Below are 17,565 nucleotides of genomic sequence, written 5' to 3' on the forward strand. Positions count from 1 at the left end.
GCAAAAGCTATTGTTCTGTCCCTGATGAGATGAGTTTCATTTTAATGAAGTGTCCCTACAGTATATCATAAAGATAAGATTTTTATAAGATAGTGATGAAAAGTAAGCAGGCTGAAATATGTCACACTATTGCACTTGAAATGTATTTATAATTGAGTAATTATGTTTTTTACTACTTGCAATGATGCCTCCTCGAGGGGGAGCTGTTGATGAATAATATAATATGCAAGCACAAATTACCCATGCACATGATTCTATTCTGATGTACCAGCTTCTGCTACAGAAAAATCCATTGACATATTAGCATTGAGGAATAGATCTGGACATGCCTGGCTGATCAGCTGCTGAGCAGAATGGCATTAAAACGCAGCAAACTCTTTCAGTTGGTGCCTGGGCACTATTATTTCTCCTGCTTATAGCTGACGTCTTACAATTGTTTTCCTGATGTTCATCTATTTTCTGCCTGACAGCATTTCACAAAGGGCCCCTATATTTAAGATTTGTCCGCTTGCCATTTTTAGAAAAACAAATTGAAGATCAAATTATCTGGAAGTTCTTTTCTTTGTTAGCACAATCTGTATTTATAGCTCTCACTGATGTGTAACGCGCTTTACAGATGCTGTTCTGAATGATGAACCTGCCAATATATTGTATTGCTTGTGTCTAATCAATGGCCATGGTTGTTGTATGCTTGGAAAAGTTAAACAATATAAAGGAATCTGGATTTCTTAAAGGGGAACAGCATATAATTAAAATTAGTATTTAAATGATTACATTGTATTTTAATGTATAGAACAATGTTTTCCCAGTTGGCAGTTATAAATATATTAGAGGTATAGAATGTATAACGAAGCAGATCAAGATTTATTATTAACGTCATAGAAGTCCATGATGTTTTCTGTTGTCCATGTGTATTGTTGGGATGTTACAGATGTATCTTCAATACCTGTCCCCAGTATTAGACTGGGGCGTGAAGGGCCCACTAGTTGAATGCAGTGGTAGGGCCCCATGCATTGTAGGTGTGGCCAGCCACTGTCAGGATGTAGTAGAGAGGTCACAGATTGCAGACAACATGGATACCACAGTGCATAATCTTGGCAGATAGCGAACACACTTTACATTAATACATAGAGGACCCACATGGGGGTATTGGGTGCAAAATTCCAGCATTCACAATCCCTACCGTTAAGGTGCCAACAGTGGCACCCCGATGGTCAAAATCCTGAATGATCCCTATAAATATTTTAACCCTACCCTAAACCCCCCCCTCCCACAGCCTATCCCTAACCATCCACTCCCACGGCCGACTCCTAACTGCCCCTCCAGCAGCCTAACCCTAACACCCCCCACGCACACACACACAAACTCACAGTCTAACCCCAGCCCACCCCCTAATGTCTGACCCGGTAGGATTCTGTCGAGATGTCGCTGCGGTATTCTGACTGTTGACTGCTGGGATCCTGGCCACATCTCCCCCACGCACACCAGCAGTGTCTAAAAATCATTGAAAACTATATTAGGTCTTTTCAAGGCCAAACACATGCCATTGTATAAAAAAAAGCTCAGTTATCTACGTTATTGCCAACATGATTAAGTGTTGGTTAATTTTTTTATTTATTTCAACTACTGTACATTCTTATGGTGGGTACACACTAGGAGGACTTAGAATCGATGCAGTGTCGGCGGGGGTGCCGAGATAGGTAAGTGCATACACACTTGCCGATGCACATCGTGTTGATATTTTCCTAGTGTGCAGAATGCTACAGTATATTTTAAATGTTATTTTTACACAAGAAAACATTAGATCTGTTAACCCATCTGCTAATCTTGGCAGGAGGCCGAATCTACCATACTGTAGGTGTAGCTTCTAAAGAAACAAACCAAGCATACTTGTTCATCCTTCTGTACCAGATAACTGACACTCTAATAGAGTAACCATGTATAATTCTACAGTGCGGTCTGGAACCTGAAATTGGAAGGGATGGTGCCCACTGGGGATTTCCTATGTACTCCTGTGGGTCAGCTAAAACCTGCCTGTCCTACATCTTGACATACAGTATAGGGCCTTTTACTACCATTTTTATCTCTTGTAGTTTATGTTTGGAATGGTATAGCTATGTAAATTTTGGGACTAAAATCATTGGCTATAACTAGTGTCTGACCGGATTTGGTCATGTTTTACAGTGACCTCATTTTGACCAGCGTTGACCTGGAGGCCTCTGGTGTTTGGGAATGTCAAGTGAACACTTCTTATGGAAGCATCTCTAAGCAGATCGAGATTCTTGTTCTGGAAACTGAAGCACCTTATTGTCCCGTGGAAAGAATAATCAATAATAGAGGAGAATATAGGTGAATATTCAGTATGTATTCTATCGTGTGATGTAAAAGATGTTTTTTCTTTGGCTCTAGTTTTATCTTTGATGCTTTTCTATGGCCCAAATCTTTATTTCCTTTGTCTTGCTATCAGGCATAGCATTATCTACTGTGTGTATGGCTTTATCTACTATGGTTTGCTAATAAATGAGTATTGCTTATTTACTATACTGCTGTGGTTCATGACTTTACGTGCTATGCTTTTCTATAAGCTATGGGTTTATCTGCTATCATTTTCTATGGGGCGTGGTTTATTAACTATGCTCTACGATCAGATATTGATTTTTCTCTAACGTCCTTGAGGATGCTGGGACTCCGTAAGGACCATGGGGAATAGACGGGCTCCGCAGGAGATAGGGCACTTTAAGAAAGCTTTAGACTCTGGGTGTGCACTGGCTCCTCCCTCTATGCCCCTCCTCCAGACCTCAGTTTTACACTGTGCCCAGAGCAAGATGGGTGCACTGCAGAGAGCTCTCCAGAGTTCTCTGCCTAGAAGCATTTTTGTTTGGATTTTTTTTTCTACCTTTTACTACTTTTTCACAGGGAGCACTGCTGGCAACAGGCTCCCTGCATCGAGGGACTGTGGAGAGAGGAGCAGACCTTCTTGTCAAAGATAGGCTCTGCTTCCTCGGCTACTGGACACCATTAGCTCCAGAGGGGGTGAACGCAGGTTCTTACTGGGCGTCCACCCCCGGAGCCGCGCCGCCGTTCTCCTAACAGAGCTAGAAGTACAGAAGACAGAAGTCGTCAGGCGGCAGAAGCCTTCAGCTTCACTGAGGACATACTCCGGTCACTGTAAGGGTGCAGGGCGCAGGGGGGGGGGGGGGGTGCCCTGGGCAGCAATATAAACCTCTGCATGGCAAAAAGACTATATATACATGTACAGGTGGGCTCTGTACATGTATATAAAAGAGCCACCGCCATATTTTACTAAGTTTGAGCGGGACAGAAGCCCGTCTCCGAGGGGGCGGGGCTTCTCCCTCAGCACTCACCAGCGCCATTTTCTCTCCACAGCACTGCTGAGAGGAAGCTCCCCGGACTCTCCCCTGCTTACACACGGTGAAAGGGTACTTAAAAGAGAGGGGGGGGGGGCACATAATTGGCGGTTTACATATTATACAGCACTGCTGGGGAAAAACATTTTGTGTTGGTCTCCAGGGTTATTGCGCTGGGGTGTGTGCTGGCATACTCTCTCTCTGTCTCTCCAAAGGGCCTTGACAGGGATACTGTCTTCAGGAAAGGGGTTCCCTGTGTGTGTGTGAAGTGTGTCGGTACGCGTGTGTCGACATGTTTGACGAGGAAGGCTCGCTTAATGTGGAGGGGGAGTGCTTGAATGTCAGGTCGCCGTCAGCAGCGCCGACACCGGAATGGGTGGATATGCTGAATGTCTTGAATGCAAATGTCAATCTATTGCATAAAAGATTAGACAAGGCAGAAGCTAGGGATCAGTCAGGTAGCCAGTCCATGCCTGTCCCTGGGGTGCCAGGTCCTTCGGGGTCTCAGAAGCGCACCATATCCCAGATCGATGACACAGATACCGACACAGATACTGACTCTAGTGTCGACTATGAAGATGCAAAATTACAGCCGAAGGTGGCTAAGGGTATACGGTACATGATTATTACCATTGAAGAGGTTTTGCATATTACTGAGGAACCCCCTGTCCCTGACACGAGGGTACACATGTATAAAAGGAAAAAGCCTGAAGTCACTTTTCCATCCTCATTTGAATTAAGTGACTTGTGCGAAAAGGCTTGGGAATCTCCGGATAGGAGACCACAAGTTCCCAAAAGGATTCTCATGGCGTATCCTTTTCCACAAACTGATAGGATACGCTGGGAATCTTCGCCAAAAGTTGACAAGGCGCTGACACGTTTGTCCAAAAAGGTGGCACTGCCTTCTCAGGATACGGCTTCCCTCAAGGAACCTGCTGATCGCAGGCAGGAAATTACCTTAAAGCACATTTACAATCATTCCGGTTATTCCAATATTGATTTATGGAATCATATTTATGAATATTAATATTTAATATAACATATATGGTTATTAATATATGGATATATTTAAATTAATATGCGTTATCATATATATCTGCAAATATATTATGTCAGGCTTACAAATTAATTGGCTGATAAATATATGCAGTCCTTATATATATATATATGACTTGTGAAATTATGAAGTTAAGATTCCTTAAAGAGAGTTCAAGCTTGAATATTACCGCTCTTTTTATATGATTATTTATTTACAGGCAGATCAAATCGTACAGAATAAGATATACACAGTAGTGATATATATACTAATTATTTATCTAATGCTTCCTTCGTTATATAACATAAAACAACATGACATAAGTTTCACAAACAGTTTCAATTGCTAACATAAAATGTATACTTGCAAGTTAAAGATTGCCATCCCAAGAATCATTCCTTCTGCATGTTCTCCATGACTTCTCCTCCTGACTGACTTCCTTCCTTCTCTCCTTCTCCTTCCTCCTCCTATCAAATTACATCCACTCTGTACAGTCCACACATATCCTCACATGTCTGTTCATTCTATGCAATAGATAGCACCTTTCCTTGTGTACATATGCCTATTTCCCTATAGATTGTAAGCTTGCGAGCAGGGCCTTCCTACCTCTATGACTGTTATCACCCAGTTTGTTATTGTTATTTCAAATTGTAAAGCGCAACGGAATTTGCTGCGCTATATAAGAAACTGTTAATAAATAAATAATAATAAATAATTCCGGTACTATTGCTCGACTGGCTATGGCGTCGGCCTGGGTTTGTAGTGCGGTTGTGGCATGGGCAGATTCCTTATCTACGGAAATTGACACCTTAGATAGGGACGCCATTCAAATGACCATAGAGCATATCAGAGATGCTGCCTTGTATATGAGGGATGCTCAGAGAGACATTTGTTTATTAAGCTCCAGAATAAATGCTATGTCTATTTCTGCTAGGCGGCTCTTGTGGACCCGGCAGTGGACGGGAGATGCCGATTCAAAGCGGCATATGGAGTCCTTGCCTTACAAAGGGGTGGAGTTGTTTGGAGACGGCCTCTCGGATCTTGTCTCTACGGCTACGGCTGGTAAGTCAAATTTCTTACCTTATGTCCCCCCGCAGCATACAAAAAAGGCACCTCATTATCAAATGCAGTCCTTTCGTTCCAATAAAAACAAGAAGGTACGTGGATCATCCTTTGTTGCCAGAGAGAAAGGCAGGGGAAAAAAGCTGCACACAGCTAGTTCCCAAGAGCAGAAGTCCTCCCCTGCGTCTGCAAAGTCCACCGCATGACGCTGGGGCTTTCCGAGGGGAGGCAGATCTGGTGGGGGCTCGTCTTCGGTTTTTCAGCCGCGTCTGGGTTCACTCGCAGGTGGATCCCTGGACATTAGAGATTGTTTCTCAGGGATACAGGCTGGAATTTGAAGACTTGCCTCCTCGCCGATTTTTCAAATCGGCTCTGCCGGCTTCCCCGTCAGAGAGGGAGCTAGTGTTGGCAGCAATCCAAAAATTGTATATTCAACAGGTGATTGTCACAGTTCCTCATCTCTAGCAAGGAGAGGGATATTACTCAACCCTGTTTGTGGTCCCGAAACCGGACGGTTCGGTCAGACCCATTTTAAACCTGAAATCTCTGAACCTGTACTTGAAGAGGTTCAAGTTCAAAATGGAATCACTCAGGGCGGTCATCGCCAGCCTGGAGGGGGGGGATTGGATGGTGTCCCTGGACATAAAGGATGCTTACCTTCATGTTCCGATATTCCCCCCGCATCAGGCGTTCCTGAGATTTGCAGTGCAGGACTGTCACTACCAATTTCAGACGTTGCCGTTTGGGCTTTCCACGGCCCCGAGAATTTTCACCAAGGTAATGGCAGAAATGATGGTGCTCCTGCGCAGGCAGGGGGTCACAATTATCCCATACTTGGACGATCTCCTCATAAAGGCGAGATCTCGGGAGAGGTTGCTGGACAGCGTGTCTCTGTCCATGAAGACATTGCAGATACACGGCTGGATTCTCAATATACCGAAGTCCCAGCTAGTCCCTACAACGCATCTGACCTTTTTGGGGCTGATTCTAGACACAGACCAGAAAAAGGTTTTTATTCCGATCGAAAAGGTTCAGGAACTCATAGCCATGGTCAGGAACCTATTAAAACCAAAAAAGGTTTCAGTGCATCATTGCACGTGGGTCCCGGGGAAGATGGTGGCTTCCTACGAGGCCATCCCTTTCGGCAGGTTCCATGCGAGGACTTTTCAATGGGACCTCTTGGACAAGTGGTCCGGGTCCCATTTACAAATGCATCAAAGGATCACCCTGTATCCCAGGACCAGGGTATCTCTCCTGTGGTGGCTGAACAGTGCTCACCTACTAGAAGGTCGCAGGTTCGGCATTCAGGACTGGGTCCTGGTGACCACGGACGCAAGCCTCCGAGGCTGTGGAGCAGTGACACTGGGAAGAAATTTCCAAGGTCCCTGGTCAAGCCTAGAGTCTTGTCCCCACATCAACGTCCTGGAGTTGAGGGCCATATACAACACCCTGTGTCAAGCGGAGGAATTGCTTCGGAGAAAACCGGTTCTGATTCAGTCAGACAATGTTACGGCAGTGGCTCATATAAACCGCCAAGGCGGAACAAGGAGCAGAATGGCCATGGCAGAAGCGACCTGGATTCTACGCTGGGCGGAAGGCCATGTAAGCGCGCTATCAGCGGTGTTCATCCCGGGGGTGGACAACTGGGAGGCGGACTTCCTCAGCAGGCATGACCTGCATCCGGGAGAGTGGGGACTTCATCAAGAAGTCTTCGCACAGATCACGGATTGTTGGGGACTGCCTCAAATCGACATGATGGCATCCCGTCTCAACAAAAAGCTAAAGCGGTATTGCATCAGGTCAAGGGACCCTCAGGCGGTAGCGGTAGACGCTCTGGTGACACCTTGGGTGTTCAGATCGGTCTATGTGTTTCCTCCTCTTCCTCTCATACCCAAGGTGTTGAGAATAATACGAAGAAGCAGGGTCAGAACAATACTCATTGTTCCGGATTGGCCACGGAGGACTTGGTATCCGGAGCTGCAAGAGTTGCTCGCAGGGGATCCGTGGCCTCTTCCTCTAAGGCAGGACCTGCTGCCGCAGGGGCCCTGTCTGTTCCAAGACTTACCGCGGCTGCGTTTGACGGCATGGCGGTTGAACGCCGGATCCTAGCGGAAAAAGGGATTCCGGAGGAAGTCATTCCTACCCTGATCAGGGCTAGGAAAGACGTGACGTTAAAACATTATCACCGTAAATGGCGGAAATATGTTTCTTGGTGTGAGGCCAGAGCTGCTCCTACGGAGGAGTTCCATTTGGCCCGTCTACTCCACTTCCTTCAAACAGGAGTGACTTTGGGCCTAAAATTAGGGTCCATAAAGGTCCAGATTTCGGCCTTATCCATTTTCTTTCAAAGAGAATTGGCCTCTATTCCTGAAGTACAGACCTTTGTGAAGGGAGTGCTGCATATTCAGCCTCCTTTTGTGCCTCCGGTGGCGCCTTGGGATCTTAACGTGGTGTTACGTTTCCTCAAGTCACCTTGGTTTGAACCACTCAAAACTGTGGAGTTGAAATACCTCACGTGGAAAGTGGTCATGTTGTTGGCGTTAGCTTCGGCAAGACGTGTTTCCGAATTGGCGGCTTTATCACATAAAAGCCCATACTTGGTTTTTCACGTGGATAGGGCAGAGTTGAGGACTCGCCCTCACTTTCTGCCAAAAGTGGTCTCATCTTTTCATGTGAACCAACCTATTGTCGTGCCTGTGGCTACACGGGACTTGGAAGATTCCGAGTTCCTGGATGTAGTCAGGGCTTTGAAGATTTATGTGACCAGAACGGCTAGAATCAGGCAGACTGAAGCTTTGTTCGTTCTGTATGCGGCCAACAAGGTTGGCGCTCCTGCTTCAAAGCAGACTATTGCTCGCTGGATCTGTAACACGATTCAGCAGGCGCATTCTACGGCAGGATTGCCGTTACCGAAATCGGTTAAGGCCTACTCCACTAGGAAAGTGGGCTCTTCTTGGGCGGCTGCCCGAGGGGTCTCGGCAATACAGTTGTGCCGAGCAGCTACTTGGTCGGGGACAAACACCTTTGCAAAGTTCTATAAGTTTGATACCCTGGCTGAGGAGGACCTCCTGTTTGCTCAATCGGTGCTGCAGAGTCATCCGCAGTCTCCCGCCCGATTGGGAGCTTTGGTATAATACCCATGGTCCTTACGGAGTCCCAGCATCCTCAAGGACATTAGAGAAAATAAGATTTTACTTACCGGTAAATCTATTTCTCGTAGTCCGTAGAGGATGCTGGGCGCCCGTCCCAAGTGCGGACTTCTTCTGCAAGACTTGTATATATTTATTGCTTACATAAGTGTTATGTTATAGTTTTTCGGTGGAACCGTGGCTATGTTGTTGTTCATACTGTTAACTGGGTAAGTTTATCACAAGTTATACGGTGTGATTGGTGTGGCTGGTATGGATCTCGCCCTTAGATTTACAAAAATCCTTCCTCGTACTGTCCATCTCCTCTGGGCACAGTTTCCCTAACTGAGGTCTGGAGGAGGGGCATAGAGGGAGGAGCCAGTGCACACCCAGAGTCCAAAGCTTTCTTAAAGTGCCCTATCTCCTGCGGAGCCCGTCTATTCCCCATGGTCCTTACGGAGTCCCAGCATCCTCTACGGACTACGAGAAATAGATTTATTGGTAAGTAAAATCTTATTATTGTCTATGCTTTACTATGAGCAATGGCTTTTTTTTATTTTTTACTATACTATGGCTTGTTACTTTTTCCCCCACTGTGCTTTACTATGGGCATTGTTTTAATTGCTATGATTTGCTAAGGGCTATGGCTTGGGCTGATATGGGGCACAATTCTGTGTACTCTAATTTGCTATGGGGCGTTCATTTATTGTACATGCTCTGCTGTTCCTGATACAGTAGATTATTGTATAGTTGTGGTCACTAGGCTTTGCTACAGGGAATAGCTTTATTTACTATGTTTTACTGTGGGGCATGACCTTATGCTTTCCTTTAGGGCATTGTTATGCTTAGGGGCTTGGTTTTCTGTACTATGCTTGCATATGGAGGGTAACTTTATACATTGTGCTTTATAAGACAGTCTTTTATGTGCTCTAGCATGCTTTGTTTAGAGCGGTGGTTCCCAAAACTGTGTGCCTACGCACCATGGGGTGCCTCTGGTTGGTGGTCCAAATCAAATTATTTATGGTCATAGGTGGTCATTCCGAGTTATTCGCTCAGTAATTTTCTTCGCATCGCAGCGATTTTCCGCTAATTGCGCATGCGCAATGTTCGCACTGCAACTGCGCCAAGTAAATTTGCTATGAAGATTGGTATTATACTCACGGCATTACAAGGTTTTTTCTTCGTTCTGGTGATCGTAATGTGATTGACAGGAAGTGGGTGTTTCTGGGCGGAAACTGGCCGTTTTATGGGAGTGTGTGAAAAAACGCTACCATTTCTGGGAAAAACGCGGGAGTGGCTGGAGAAACGGGGGAGTGTCTGGGCGAACGCTGGGTGTGTTTGTGACGTCAAACCAGGAACGACAAGCACTGAACTGATCGCACTGGAAGAGTAAGTCTCGAGCTACTCAGAAACTGCACAGAGAAGCCTTTTCGCAATATTGCGAATCTTTCGTTCACAATTTTGATAAGCTAAGATTCACTCCCAGTAGGCGACGGCTTAGCGTGTGCAAAGCTGCTAAAAGCAGCTTGCGAGCGAACAACTCGGAATGAGGGCCATAGTGACAGGCAAAACCAGTACTAGAGGCTGCCAATCATAAAACATGTAGACAATTAGAAGCACAACTGTGCACCACCACATGACTGAGCCTAATGGTGACAGGTAGGCACAATTTCCCCCCCCAAATGTATCAATACAAAATGTTGATACTCTAGGGTGCAGTGATTCAAGAAAGTTTGGGAACCACTGATTTAGGGGCTTCCCTTTATATACTATGCTCTTATATGGAGGTACAACTTTACATATGATTTTCCATGGGCCCTGGCTCTATTTATTGTGCTTTATGGGATATTGCTTTATGTACTGTGCTTCAGTTTGCGGCATGGCTGTATTTACGATGGAGGATAACTTTATATAGACCTATTGTACAATACTGGACATGGTCTTATTCTCTATGCTTTGCTATGGGGCATTTTTTTTTTTCTATTGTCTACGCTTTATTGTAAGATAAAATACCCTGGAAATACTGTAAATTGCTCCTTGCCCTGATCCAAATAAGATCATTTTCTAGCAAATTATATAAAGTTCTTCTCCTCTGCTCTGTACAGAAGCAACCAATAGTCTATAGGAATGGTCACCGCTGGGTTTTGTTTTCTAGTGGGTACAGCAAGCATAACACAAAATAAATCAGCTGTCTTCTTGAGCTCTGAGTAGAGAAGTCTGTTGGTTTCATCCTGCCAGCTTTCATATCTCACTATCAGAAATTCTGGATAAATTAAGTAATGCCCCAGTCTATTTCTTTGCAAATTTAGAAAGTTTAGTGTTGCAAGTAACTAAGGCTTAACCTACAGTATGCTTTAGGGGAATGTAAATGCCTGAATTCAGTATAGCCACAGGGCTCTGTATCTTCCGGGATGTAGTGCTTAGGGTTTAACGGTTGATAGGTTTAACTTAGGGCAATAACCTGTAGATAACGAGAAATTGTGGGGTTCAGTAGGATATTAAATGCCTAAAAGAAGTCTCTTCCTCTTTACACTTTGGATTCCTATTTTCACATCATCCCTTGTGGTTTGTAATTTTATGCCGTACTGCATACCTCCAAACATCATTAACATCGGAGTCAGTGGGACACTGCCCAAACAGCGAGACAGTGCGTCAAAAGCAGGATGGATGGGGGGTATGATATTGTGCTTTTCTGTTACCTTTTTATTCCAACTGGTGGATAGCAACCAGGCGGGAAAGCACTGCTCTTCGGCAGCCACTTTGGGTGCAGGTGTGCACCCCAACCTTTGATATGGTGAGTTAGTAGCTACCTAAAGGAGAACCTGGTCACCATCATACAAAGGAACCAGTACTAAGCTAAATACGTGGGTGCAGTACTTCTCAATTTGGCTTGCATTGGGGGTGGAGGCAGGGGTAGGTCCACCCTGTATTATTTAGTAGCATTTAATTGTCCCTTGTTGAGGGGATGCATAGGTGTTGGAATGGGGTGAGTAAGGGGGCAACTCCAAATATTTTAGAGGCATAATTCAATGTAATGGATGACGAAGCGCAGTGTGGCCGCCATCTAGGGTTACCACAGGCAGTGTCAGGATGGAGATAATACCCTATTCAGTTGCTCTACCTCCTCCCTCTCCACAGCCCTTCTCCTCTGCCCTGCACCCAGCTCCAGGCCCTACAGTATAACCAACCCTGTGCCCTCCTCAAATACTAATTTATATATTTTTCACCTCCTCAGCTTCCCCTTTGTCCTTTCTTCCCCTTCCTCATAGCATTGACCGCACCTATCCCAAAAAAAGTGTTAGTAGATATTACCTAATTGGGCTGCCCCAAAATGTGAAGTTTCTCTAGGTCTGTGCCTCTTTGTAAAATACATATTGCTTTTTGTTAGTATTCCGTAGATTTAAAAATGATTTAATCGAGCTTCAAATTAATGCCAAGAGCTATTTGTCATATGATATAAATCAAAAAAGATGTTCTCGACCTTATCGATCATCTTTCCAAAAGTTAAAGAAGATGTATTTTAAAGTATATATCACAAGTCTGTGCTGAGTCTGTGGATTATTCTCTGCTTGAAAGCGAATGCAGTGTAAATGGCTGGAAGCCTTTAAGCCCTTTAAATATATTATTAGTGCAAGATATTGTTTCTACAATGTTTTATAGATCACATGTCAAATAAAGAGACAGGAAGAGAGCGGATACTAGTGTAAAGCTGCAAAGAGACACTTCTGTTGCTTCCATTCAAAAATAGATATTTGAGTTGCTTTGACAGCCGTGTTCTTAAGTTGTTATTGTAGGAAGGGTGGAATGATATACTGTAGATGAAAACGTCAACAAATAAATATTTAATTCAAGGTTTTCTCTACAAGTTTGACAAAAGTAATAGTGTATAAATGAGGAATTAGTGCTCACTCATCCTTGTGTAACATATGAGGGTTATCTCTTCTCATGTGAGAGTAAGGGAATGGTGCTTGGAGCTGTGATGGAGGTGAAAATATGAATGAACATCTACAAGTTCTTTAAACAGTTCAGTTAAGTGGCAGCAGTAAACTGGTGTTGTGTTTGACAAGTAGGACACTGGAGGCTAAGGGCCTAATTCAGAGTTGATTGCAGCAGCAAATTTGTTAGCAGTTGGGCAAAACCATGTGCACTGCAGGGGGGGGGGGGCAGATATAACATGTGCAGAGAGAGTTAGGTTTGGTTGGGTGTGTTCAAACTGAAATCTAAATTGCAGTGTGAAAATAAAGCAGCCAGTACTATTTACCCTGCACAGAAACAAAATAACCCACCCAAATCTAACTCTCTCTGCACATATTATATCTGCCCCCCAGCAGTGCACATGGTTTTGCCCAACTGCTAACAAATTTGCTGCTGCGATCAACTCTGAATTACCCCCTAAGTTAAACAGAAGTCTGTTTGTGGAATGTATATTGAATATTGTTGCACGGTGCATTCTCTGGATCTCTGCGCATGAAAGTATGGGAAGTGCAGAGTTGAACGCATTTCTATCACACCTACTCTAAAGGTGGGTACACACTAGTAAATATATCTGCAGATCAATTGATCTGCAGATATATCTATGGACAGATCAGGCAGTGTGTTGAGCATACACACTGCCCGATCCGTCGGGGACTGACTTCATGAACTGGGCGGGCGTGTACACATGTCCGCCCAGTTCAGCTGTCAATCACCGCCGGCCGCAGCAGCATGTGTACGGGCGTTCGGCCGACCGCCCCGTACACACACAGCGACGTGCCAATATATCGGTAGATATATTGGCCGTCGGCTGTGCTGCGCGGCCGACGCGATACGTCTATGAACGACGGAGTTCACAGACGTATCGCCCGTACACACTGGATGACGGTCCCGCAATATATCGTCCGTTCAAGAGAGCGGCCGATATATCGACCAGTGTGTACGGGCCTTTAGGGTTAGATGCACAGATGGGCTGTATCAGGGTGTATTGATGTAAGCAAAGTTCAGTGAGGGCTTGCAAATGAAACTGCAGGCTATAAAGAGTTGGATGTAGATATATACCTGTATTAAGGGGTATGCTTTGCACGTGGTCTATGGAATGTACATATCTGTACTGATGATGACTGACTTGTAAGAATAACGTTGATTATGACATTTATTTCCATTCTACTTCTGTGCTCTGGATTCTGGACTGTTGAAGCCCTGTTTGAAAAAAATGATAGGGAACTAACATTAAGGGGCAATTCAGTTAGCCGTGAAATTTTGTTTTAACTAAAAAAACAGATTAGATCGCAACTGGCGATAAGCCCCTATTCAATTGTCTGTGATTACCAGTGATAATTCGCCATAGGTATACCGCAAATTTCACTTCACCACCTCTGAGCAGGTGATAAGCTTGGGGAAAAGCCCTATTTTAAGGTACAAATTTCAGGATTCGGTTCAAAACCCCTGAGATAACACCCCCTAAATGACTAATTAGACACTTAGGGCCCGTCAGCAGAAACAGAACGGGTGTGGAAGTAGGTGAAAAGAATTGAATACCACCCTTAGAAGTTTTTAATTATTTTTAATTAGCCAATAATAATGTCATTTCTAGGGACAAAAGGTACAAAGTCATAGAAATTGGGGTACAGGTCAGGTATATTGGGGTGCTTTATGAGTGGGACACATGTTTTTAGGTTTGCAGTAGGCAGTAATCATTTTTCTTTTTTTGCCTTTTTTTGAAGTGGCTTAAAATGACCCAAATATATACTTTTATTTTTTCATTATTACTTACTTAATTTTTTTTTTTTTTTTTTTAAATGCATATAGTGTAACAGCTATTTCACACAATTTAAGTACCCCAAATATTTTTATTAGGATCACCAATAGACTTCTATACTATTTTCCTATATTATTTTGGCTTTTTTGGGGGGTACAGGCAAATTTCCCCATTTTCTCCTACACTTTTGTCTGGTTTTGAAGGCAAGAATTATGACAATTATCCTGTTTTCGAGAATTTGCAAGGGGATAGGTCGAATCATGGGACCGCGCAAACCCGTGATTTGATGCTTTTTGGGAACATTTTTTGGCGATGTCTGCAAAAAGTCAGATTGCTGTAAATGACAGCGTCACCGCAGCTAATTTCATTCCCCCCTAAATCAAAAGCAACCATTCGCCTTCCTCCCAACCACCTTCACCATTAAATTCACCTTTAATATATAGCACTATTGACCCTTAACCATCCGACATTAAATTAATAGCACTCTCATTTAATTAATAAGTATATTTACCCTAAAGTCTATGTACAGTAAGCCCTCACATTATGTCAATATCATTTACAAACTACAGTATATCAATGCCTTCATCCATACCAAATTCATACCCTCACATATAACATCAATACACTGAATGCCCACACAGAGTGTTCAGATGTGGCTGGAGCTGAGGCCTATGCCGCAAAATACTAATTATCGGCAGAGGCGTAACTAGGGGGGTGCGAGCACTGGACGCCGTGGCAGGCCCAGCAAAGGGAAGCACCGCTGGCCAGGGCAATGTACCTGCTCGCCCACCCACTTGCTTCCTTCGTTGCGCTGCTGCCATCGCCCTCCCACCCGTTACCAAATCGCCACCGAGCTAGGTCTGTGGTGCTCGGCGGCGTTCCTGCAGCAGCTACCAGCCTCCCTCCCACAGTGCTCTCTTACTGTCCGCCTGAAGGAATCAGCCAGTGCAGAGCTGAGCCGCCGGTGTCCCCGCCCCTGGACACCTTGCACAGCCCATCGCACATGGACAGCAGCCCCAGGGATAAACTTGCACCATCACCCCCTCCTCTCCTGTAGCGGGAGATACCGCATACTGGTGCGGGGCCAATGTGGTGCTGCTGCTGTGAGGGAGCGTGACCGCAACTCCATCATCATGCTCCCTGAGCTCCCCGCAGTCCTCACAGACAGTCCCATGCTCCCAGCTGAAGGTAAGGGTGGATGAAACCACACACACGCACTCTCTCTCTCTGTGGGGTGGGGGGGGATGTTCTTTAAGCACCCCTTGGTAACAGCATGGATCCCAGAGCATGAAACCCCTAGCAATGAGCATGACACCCAGCGCATGATGCCCCTGGCAACGAGCATGACACACAGCGTGTGAAACCCCTGGCAACGAGCATGGTACCCAAGGGTATTCTTTAAGCACCCCCTTGAAAAAGATCATGGATCCCGGAGCATGAAATCCCTAGCAGCGAGCATGACATGTAGCGCATGATACCCCTGGCAATGAGCATGACATCCAGCACGTGAAACCCCTGGCAACAAGCATGACACCCAGCATCTGAAACCCCTGGCAACAAGAATGACACCCAGTGCGTGAAACCCCTGACAACAAAGCATTACACCCGGTGCATGAAACCCCTGGCAGCAAGCAGGTATTTTTTAAGTAATCAGAAGCTTTACATAATGTATCAAGGGCATTGCGGTGTATGACATAATATGGTGCAAGGGGCATTACTGTGTTGGGCTTAAGATAGTGGGATTTTTTTTTCTGCCTGTGGTGGCTGAGGTCTGTCGTTGCAGGTTCAAAAACTGGGGTGTAAGGTAGACTTTCCCTGTGAGACCATGCCCATTTTAGTGAAACCATGCCCTGTTAGTGAGGCCACACCCCCTTGCCGAAACGTGTGTGCCTTCTGTGAGGATACGGATTCTCTGATCATTCAGGTAAACAGTTTAGTAAAGTGGCAAATGCCCTTTATTGTAAATATACACACACAGTACACAATAACATTAGCAATTGCAAGCCAGGATGGTATCTTACTTACTAAGTCCCCACAGTAGTTTAGGATTACGTATGCTGTGATCTCCTGCTGTTACACGCTGCCCATGGTTCTGTGTCCCCTGGTCTGCGATACCATCTCACACAGCGTCCTGCACCACGTATTCTCACCACTCACAGCACCGCAATGCCTAGTCAGTGTCTGCACTTCAGGGATGCATCCACTCTCTGGCCTTCTATGCAGATCTCTCTCTCCGTGCACGCCCAGTAGCCTTTTGAAACCAGCGGATCACAACAATGCTTCTAGGCCTCAGCACACTGGAAGCACTATCTTACCAGTAGCTTTCAGGAGCCAATCACATCATTCCTCTCAGGCCAGGAATTTCAGTGCACTCACACAATAGCCCCTGTTTTTTATTATCAAACCCCTGTCTTTCCTACCATGAGGCAACACCCCCTGGCTCTGTATTGGGTCAGTTACATTAAGGGGCTGACTACAGAACGGTTTCAGATCAGATCTACTTTCACATGTCCAGGCATGTCCCCTGGGCCACACTAGATGTTAACTAAATTAACCTTACTTAATTAATCTGATTATGTGGCCTGGAATCCGTTGTGTGGGGAAGAATGAGGGGGGGGGGGGGGGTGTATGGACTGACATCTGAGACTGGCTGTATCTCCAACAGCAAACAAACAGGTTATCTGAGCAGTCACATGGGGGGAACATTATTTTACAAACTGTGACACAATAACCAATACATTCATATATACTGTATATACATCGTCATATGCATTCTGTACAAAACATCAGGCTAGAGATATTGGGGATCATTCCGAGTTGTTCGCTCGTTGCCGATTTTCGCTATGCAGCGATTTGTTGCAAAATGCGCATGCGCAAGGCACGCAGGGCGCATGCGCTTAGTTATTTAACTAAAAACTTAGTAGATTTGCTGTGGATCCTGCGGCGCTTTTCAGTCGCACTGCTGATCGGTAAATGATTGACAGGAAAGGGGCGTTTCTGGGTGGTAACTGAGCGTTTTCCGGGAGTGTGCTAAAAAACGCAGGCATGTCAGGGAAAAACGCGGGAGTGTCTGGAGAAACGGGGGAGTGGCTGGCCGAACGCAGGGCGTGTTTGTGACGTCAAACCAGGAACTAAACGGACTGAGCTGATCGCAATCTGTGAGTAGGTCTGGAGCTACTCAGAAACTGCAAAGAATTATTTAGTAGCAGTTCTGCTAATCTTTCGTTCGCTATTCTG

At 45.1% G+C, this 17,565-nt stretch overlaps 1 protein-coding gene across 1 annotated transcript in view; it reads left to right on the forward strand.

Annotated features, from left to right (window-relative positions):
• The window catches only part of ADGRA1 (adhesion G protein-coupled receptor A1), a 1,405,372-nt gene that overhangs the window by 437,290 nt on the left and 950,517 nt on the right, over window positions 1-17,565 (forward strand). The window contains exon 8 of the mRNA XM_063962017.1: window positions 2,185-2,349. Within this exon, the coding sequence (XP_063818087.1) occupies window positions 2,185-2,349 (165 nt within the window). The remainder of the gene's footprint in view (window positions 1-2,184; window positions 2,350-17,565) is intronic.

The sequence above is a fragment of the Pseudophryne corroboree genome, chromosome 3, assembly GCF_028390025.1.
Source record: "Pseudophryne corroboree isolate aPseCor3 chromosome 3, aPseCor3.hap2, whole genome shotgun sequence".
Classification (NCBI taxonomy): Eukaryota; Metazoa; Chordata; class Amphibia; order Anura; family Myobatrachidae; genus Pseudophryne; species Pseudophryne corroboree.